Below are 8,540 nucleotides of genomic sequence, written 5' to 3'. Positions count from 1 at the left end.
ATTAGAATAATACTCAACATGCTTTGCGATTAATTTTTACATATACAATTAAACTTAGTCCATTTGGCAGACACTCTTATCACACCATAGTACCATCAGACTTCTGATACCAATGCAGGATGAAAGGGGGCCACAAAATGGTGAACAGCTATCAAAAATGGTACCGAAAGTATTTTGAGAATACAAATTATTGCTCTCTAAAGTATCTTGTTACAAAATACATTGGAGTGTAGTTCAGCCCAGTGTAATACACATCACTAAATACTCAGCAGTAATTGAAATACATATTTCAAATACATGTAACAGAAATAGGTCTACTGCCCATCTGTAATTGTCAGTATTATAACATTTATTTCAATCAATCAAATGTATTCATAAAACCCTTTTTACATCAGCAGATGTCACAAAGTGCTGTACAGAAACCCAGCCTAAAACCCCACACTGCAAGCAATGCAGGTGTAGAAGCACGGTGGTTAGTTAAGAACAGCTGACATGTTGTTCTGTGTCCATGGCAACACAGTCTGGATGGAGCCACTCAACTTATCTTTTTCACACACAACTTTTCAACCATAAAAGCATTGCAAGAGATTTAGTATGGTGTTTCTCAACCTTTGTTCCGTGGACCTGCGCCAGTCAGTGGGATGTTGCTGGCCGGTTCCTGAGATGATTAACTGACACCAGTGGCGATTTTAGCATGTAAATCTTGGTGGGGCAAACTCGACAACAAAAAAATTGGGATGCATGCCAGCAAAGCCACTGCACAACACAACACTACACTAAACAATACATTAATTGCGTTATAACGGTGACAAACGGTGCCCACAAACTGTTAAGGCCTACATAAATCTGTCCCAACAGCAGAGCACCAACAGCAGAGTCCCAACACCTTACCACTGCTACACCTGGCTATCAATGGAGCCTCGTCTGGCAAAAGTTGGCAAAAGTTCATTCAGCCTCATTTACTGCCTTTTAAAAAACATAGCTGATATGCCTGACTTGCTTAAAAAAATGTGGTTTGTACTGACAATTGAGATGTACAAACTATGACATAAGGGGACGATGAGCAGATAAGAGACAATTCGTAATTTCGATTAAGACATTAATGAGCGAGCTAGGACGGACGTAGTCAATATAACGATTTGTTCAGCACTTTTGAAATGTACAGCAAAAGAAATCCAAACATGGTCCGTTCTTACAGTACACCAAGTCAGAACCATAGGATAAATAAAGGGGGCATATAAGCAGACAATGAAATCTCTCATAATATTTGATGACATTTTTCTTAAACAGGCTATAGGATACATGTGCACCAACAACTCAGAACAGTAGGCAAAATTAAGAGGGGTAAATAGTTAACTAAGTTATGAGGGGGAAAGGGACCAAATTATTAGGGTGAGGCTACTAACAGCTGACTACACAACATTCACTTAGTATTACTTTCTTAGCTACAGTATACATATCTCCCTGGCACATTACACGATTTATGCAGCAGCATTCAATACATTTTTGGACTCTCATTTACATTTACATTTAAGTCATTTAGCAGACGCTCTTATCCAGAGCGACTTACAAATTGGTGCATTCACCTTATGATATCCAGACATCAGGTGGCGTGGCGGTCCTTTGTGGGCAAATTTTGTCATCAAACTTTGTCATCAAAGTCTGGCATTCGATGGATTTATGGTGCAATTAGGACTATGAAAAAAAAAATGTACGTTGGATCATGATGTCAGTGATTTTCAGATCGAAGCTCTAGAAAGAGGCCAGAGTTCCTGACTTGGAATTCCGAGTTGGATGACCGTTCAAAACGTATTTTCCCAGTCAGAGCTCGTTTTTTCCCCCCTGAGTTCCTAGTTGTCTTGAACTCACAAAAGTCTGAGATTTCCCAGTTCTGAGTTTCCAGTTGTTTTGAAAGCAGCAGAAGTCATGCTTGATTGACAGCATGGCCAATGTTGAATGTTTATCCTTTTAAGCTTGGAAAAGAGACCCTTAAACCCAGACTTTGATCACACACTCTCCACTGAATAGCACGCTAGTGATTGCTTTGCAATGCTGCAGTTAGCCGCTGGTTCCTTCCAAACCACTCGTTGTTGAATTTGCGATTTCGAACTTGTTGTGTAATGTTTGTGTCCAATGGACGATGAGCACCGATACGTTTTATCTATAATTTCTCTTCATAATTTCTCTTCATATGACAAGGGTTGAAAAAGATTTGTCAGTAGATTGTCAACTTGATTCATGATGATGACTGCTAGCTAAGATTTTAAAGGTATGATGTTGACATGACTAGTCCAATCAAAGCTACGGATAGATATAACATGATTTGACATCATTTGATCTGTGGCCAATGACCTTGAGCCTTCTTGGATGGGCACTTCTAATGGGGTGACAACTAGAGGAGTTAATTCATCTTATTAATTCTTAGGGCCTTGAATTTTCAAGCTCTCCCCGTAGATTTTGCGATGACATGGTGTCCCCATGAGTGACAGAACTCTGAGCCAATCACGGCGCAACTAGAGAAGATTACCAACCCCTATGCTCTGTATTTTCCGCTGGCTGTCCCACCACCACAGAAAGCACTGAGCTGGGCTGAAACACCTGCATGTTGGAGCTGCCTTACTCAAGAAAACAAAAAGAGACCACGTGTGTATGCCTATTTATTAACTCAATACCGTTTTAATTTATAATTTTTTTTTTACATTGTTTGCTAACTGACATGTGACACGTATTAATGCCAAAATAATATGCAAAACAGGCCAGAAAAAAAGGTGGGGCTCATAACAGGCCGTGCTTCTACACCTACATTGCTTGCTGTTTGGGGTTTTAGGATGGGTTTCTGTACAGCACTTTGATATATTAAAGAAGGGCTATATAAATACATTTAACCTCTCTAGGGTCGGCGGGACGAAATCGTCCCACCTACGTAACAGCTAGTGGAATCCTGTGGCGCGTTATTCAAATACCTTAGAAATGCTATTACTTCAATTTCTCAAACATATGACTATTTTACACCATTTTAAAGACAAGACTCTCTTTAATCTAACCACACTGTCCGATTTCAAAAAGGCTTTACAACGAAAGCAAAACATTAGATTATGTCAGCAGAGTACCCAGCCAGAAATAATCAGACACCCATTTTTCAAGCTAGCATATAATGTCACAAAAACCCAGAAGACAGCTAAATGCAGCACTAACCTTTGATGATCTTCATCAGATGACACACCAAGGACATTATGTTATACAATACATGCATGTTTTGTTCAATCAAGTTCATATTTATATCAAAAAACAGCTTTTTACATTAGCATGTGACGTTCAGAACTAGCATACCCCCGCAAACTTCCAGTGAATTTACTAAAAATGTACTAAATTACTCACGATAAACGTTCACAAAAAGCATAACAATTATTTTAAGAATTATAGATACAGAACTCCTCTATGCACTCTATGTCCGATTTTAAAATAGCTTTTCGGTGAAAGCACATTTTGCAATATTCTAAGTAGATAGCCCGGCATCACAGGGCTAGCTATTTAGACACCCAGCAAGTTTAGCACTCACCAAAGTCAGATTTACTATAAGAAAAATGTTATTACCTTTGGTGTTCTTCGTCAGAATGCACTCCCAGAACTTCTACTTCAATAACAAATGTTGGTTTGGTCCCAAATAATCCATAGTTATATCCAAACAGCGGTGTTTTGTTTGTGCGTTCAAGACACTATCCGAAAGGGTAAAGAAGGGTGACGAGCACGACGCATTTCGTGACAAAACATTTCAAAATTTTCCATTACCGTACTTCGAAGCATGTCAACCGCTCTTTAAAATTAATTTTTATGCCATTTTTCTCGTAAAAAAGCGATAATATTCCGACCGGGAATCTGCGTTTAGGTAAAAAGAGGAAAGAAAATAAAGCATGGGGTCGCCTGGTGCACGCGCCTAAGCCCATTGTCCTCTGATCGGCCACTTGCCAAAAGCGCAAATGTGTTTCAGCCAGAGGCTGCCTCGATATCATTCAGCTTTTTCCCGGGCTCTGAGAGCCTATGGGAGCCGTAGGAAGTGTCACGTTACAGCAAAGATCCTCAGTCTTCAATAAACAGAGACAAGAAGAACAAGATCTTGTCAGAGAGGGCACTTCCTGTAAGGAATCTTCTCAGGTTTTTGCCTGCCATATGAGTTCTGTTATACTCACAGACACCATTCAAACAGTTTTAGAAACTTTAGGGTGTTTTCTATCCAAAGCCAATAATTATATGCATATTCTAGTTACTGGGCAGGAGTAGTAACCAGATTAAATCGGGTACGTTTTTTATCCGGCCGTGTCAATACTGCCCCCTACCCCCAACAGGTTCATTTGATTTGAAATACTGGTTGCCACTGACTGACACTAATGCAGTCAGTTCTGCAGTGCTAGTTTTAATGTAATTAGTCCCCCAAGGAGGAGAAACCATAGCTCACCGGCCCCTAAAAGGAGAAAAGGCTGGAGCCCTTGGCTGTAGCTCAAACATCTGGGTCTCAGACGAATGCTGGTCTAGGATCAGGTCCCCCTGTCTATGTAATCTCTTTCATTATGATTATAAGGATTAGAACTGATCCTAGATCATAACACTGATTCAGAGATGCTTTATGATACGAGGAGCTAGAAAGTAGGGAATTTGTGGTATGTAACACAGCCCAGGCCAATAACGGATTACTTTCAGTTTCATTTCTGAGTCCTTCATGGTGAGTCCTGCCCCCAGAGTAAATTATGTTATGATACACACACACACACACACACACACACACACACACACACACACACACACACACACACAGGCAGCAAAGCCTGCAGATCATCCAATCAACTTCTCACACGGCCTCATACAGATCTACACGGACATCGAGCACCAGAAAATAGAGATTACATTTATTTTAAAACACCAGGTACAGTAAAAACATTTTATGATGTGTTTTTTTGTGATCTTGTCTGTCCTTACTAAACAAGTTAGATCTAGTCTGTCCTTACTAAACAAGTTAGATCTAGTCTGTCCTTACTAAACAAGTTAGATCTAGTCTGTCCTTACTAAACAAGTTAGATCTAGTCTGTCCTCACTAAACAAGTTAGATCTAGTCTGTCCTTACTAAACAAGTTAGATCTAGTCTGTCCTTACTAAACAATTTAGATCTAGTCTGTGATGCCCGAATCTAGCTCACAATGAACAATTTGATACTTTATTTGATCTAATCTGAGTTCCTCTAGGTCTGATCTAATCTGAGCTCATCTAGGTCTGCTCTAATCTGAGTTCATCTAGGTCTGCTCTAATCTGAGCTCATCTAGGTCTGCTCTAATCTGAATTCATCTAGGTCTGCTCTAATCTGAGCTCATCTAGGTCTGATCTAATCTGAGTTCATCTAGGTCTGATCTAATCTGAGTTCCTCTAGGTCTGATCTAATCTGAGTTCATCTAGGTCTGCTCTAATCTGAGTTAATCTAGGTCTGATCTAATCTGAGTTATTATTATGTTCCTTATTTAACCCTCTGGCTTCCCTTTCTGTTTTGTCCATGATTGTTCTTTGTCAGTGGTTATTGGAGGTGTTTTCTCCTCACCCTGTTATTTTGCTGTTGGAGATTTTGATTGTGTTTTGAGTAAACAAGACTGTTTTTGCACTCAAACCTGTGTCCTGCGCCTGACTCCGCTACGTCTCCAAACCATAAGCGTTACAATGTCCTTTGGGTGGTGGACCCTTCTTGATACCCACAGGAAACTGTTGAGTATGAAAAACCAGCAGCATTGCAGTTCTTGACACAAACCAGTGCGCATGGCACCGACTACCATACCCCGTTCAAAGGCACTTAAATATTTTGTCTTGCCCATTCACACTGAATGGCACACATACACAATCCATGTCTCAATTGTCTCAAGGCTTAAAAATCCTTATTTAACCTGTCTCCTCCCCTTCATCTACACTGATTGAAGTTGATTTAACAAGTGACATCAATAAGGGATCATAGCTTTCACCTGGATTCACCTGGTCAGTCTATGTCATGGACAGAGCATGTGTTCCTAATGTTTTGTTCATTCAGTGAAAATATATTGTTAAAAATTATATGAAGTTAATCCAGAATAATAAAGCATTACTATCAAAATGTATTATATTTTAATAAGTTTACTAGAAGCCTGACAGATTGTGGCTGAAAATATATCAAGTATTTTTTTCTGCATTAAAACATGGTACGGTAAGAGAGACAGATTTTCCCTTCTGTTCCCTTCTGTTTATGACGGTTCACTTTTAACTTTAACAAGTATACTGTTTTATAACTATTTAAACCTCGCATTGTCATGTAGTTCATTATTTTATTTCCCTTAAGTTTCATGTTCCTGGATCCTTCAGGAAATTGTATTTCAAACTAACACATGAATCATCCAGGCGTGGTCCTAAATGACATGTTCCACAGCAAGAAAACCAAAAAACTGTTGCTCAAACAGAAAGCGGAACTAACAAAGAGTCACTGACAACAACCAAAATGACACCGGAGGAGTCGTTCTGAAAAGACACACATGGTGTCCACTGAAAGTTGACTAGTAACAACAACTGGAATCTAAAAGACAGCCACCATGAGACCCACTAAATTCACCAAGAACAGGCAAACAAAGAAAAATCAGCACCAAACTTAAAGACAGAAAACAAACCAAAAAGTGGAGCAAAATGAAAACAGGGAAGATCAGATAAAGGAATGTTTGTCTAGAAATGAAAATAGGGAGAGACAAATAGAGGAGTTAACCCTCCACATCTATCAAGACAACTAGAGGAGTTAACCCTTCACGTCTATAAAGACAACTAAAGGAGTTAACCCTTCACGTCTATAAAGACAACTAAAGGAGTTAACCCTCCACATCTATCAAGACAACTAAAGGAGTTAACCCTCCACATCTACCAAGACAACTAGAGGAGTTAACCCTCCACATCTACCAAGACAACTAAAGGTGTTAACCCTCCACATCTATAAAGACAACTAAAGGAGTTAACCCTCCACATCTATAAAGACAACTAAAGGAGTTAACCCTCCACATCTATCAAGACAACTAGAGGTGTTAACCCTCCACATCTATCAAGACAACTAGAGGAGTTAACCCTCCACATCTATCAAGACAACTAAAGGAGTTAACCCTCCACATCTACCAAGACAACTAAAGGAGTTAACCCTCCACATCTATCAAGACAACTAAAGGTGTTAACCCTCCACATCTATCAAGACAACTAAAGGAGTTAACCCTCCACATCTATCACCTGGGCCAGAGACTCTTAAATATCACCTGGGCCAGCCACTCTTAAATATCACCTGGGCCAGAGACTTAAATATTACCTGGGCCAGCCAGCACAGGTGAAGCACCTTCCAATTAATGAGACGGACAAGCCAGCACAGGTGTAACACATACTGACTAACGAGGTGACACCAATTGGAGTGCCCTACGTGCTAACATCCAACCTCGAAATATAAAATAAAAAAAACAGCCTGTAACAGTTCTGCCAGTGTGGGGATGTAGGGTACAGCCACATTAGTGCACTCCTGTGCCATAAAGGTCCAGACCTCTTAGCAGAGGCTTATACTGTATATGGAAGGTAACTTAACTATATCACCATGAACTGTATTGTTTAATGCTGTCTGTTTTCTCTCTTTCTCGCTCTCCCTCTCTCTCTATCCATCCCTCTCTCTCTCTCTTTCTCTCTCTCTCTTTCTCTCTCTCTCCCCCAGGGGTACCATGGTACAAACATTGAACAATATGGCGGAGCTTAGAGCTTCTAGGTTTGGTCGTCCCTGGCCCAGGCACGGACTCAAGCTCCTTTTCTGGTTCGCCAACGATTACATCGTCATCAAAAATGACAACCAGATGGTTGCAAATTACGACCCCAAAGAGGGACGCTTTGGTTTCCATCACTTCCAGAACAGACGTGAGTGTGAAAACAACGTCTGCAAGAAGCTGCTTCCTGATGATGGCTACCCATTCTATGAGGTGGGCAACCTCCACCTCACAGCATCTGATTCCATGCCTAAATATGTCAGGAAGTACAACACTGGTAACATAGATACCAGCAACATGGACCGCCTCATCATCAGTATGCGTCCAGACATGACAGTGGATAAGGTCTATGTGACCCAGCACGAGGACCTGAGGAGCTTCGACCCGGTCAACACCTATTGCATCAGCAGGGAGTTGCTCATGACCATATGTGGTCATTCATCCGCGGACATGTCATTTAGGAACTTCCTGGAACAGGCGGGCTATTCCACCCACGAGCCAATGGGATATATCTATCAGAATTCTAGTCCCGCCCAAATCCAATTCCCAAGCCCCGCCCCCAGGGAGTCTAGGGATACCAGAATGAATATAGAAGTTGGATCCAGAGTTCCACCCAGAGCTGCACCCAGAGTTCCACCCAGAGCTGCACCAGGCTTCTGGGAAAACCACTGTACCATACTGTAATTTTTCTATTTCACCTTTATTTAACCAGGTAGACCAGTTGAGAACAAGTTCTCATTTACAACTGCGACCTGGCCAAGATAA

General features: G+C 40.8%; 1 protein-coding gene across 1 annotated transcript; it reads left to right on the top strand.

The window, feature by feature from the left end:
• Nucleotides 1–4,760: 4,760 nt before the first annotated feature.
• Nucleotides 4,761–8,540, top strand: LOC115181478 (uncharacterized). The gene is made up of 2 exons (XM_029743363.1): nucleotides 4,761–4,918; nucleotides 7,730–8,540. The coding sequence occupies exon 2, from the start codon at nucleotides 7,737–7,739 to the stop codon at nucleotides 8,457–8,459; it is 723 nt and encodes a 240-aa protein (XP_029599223.1). The 5' UTR covers nucleotides 4,761–4,918; nucleotides 7,730–7,736; the 3' UTR covers nucleotides 8,460–8,540.

This window comes from Salmo trutta, unplaced genomic scaffold (assembly GCF_901001165.1).
Source record: "Salmo trutta unplaced genomic scaffold, fSalTru1.1, whole genome shotgun sequence".
NCBI classification, from domain to species: Eukaryota; Metazoa; Chordata; class Actinopteri; order Salmoniformes; family Salmonidae; genus Salmo; species Salmo trutta.
This window is presented reverse-complemented; position numbering and strand designations above follow the sequence as displayed.

What these genes read in the sequence shown, in the direction of transcription:
- LOC115181478 (XM_029743363.1), top strand. Translation starts at nt 7,737, where the DNA reads ATGGTACAAACATTGAACAATATGGCGGAGCTTAGAGCTTCTAGGTTT.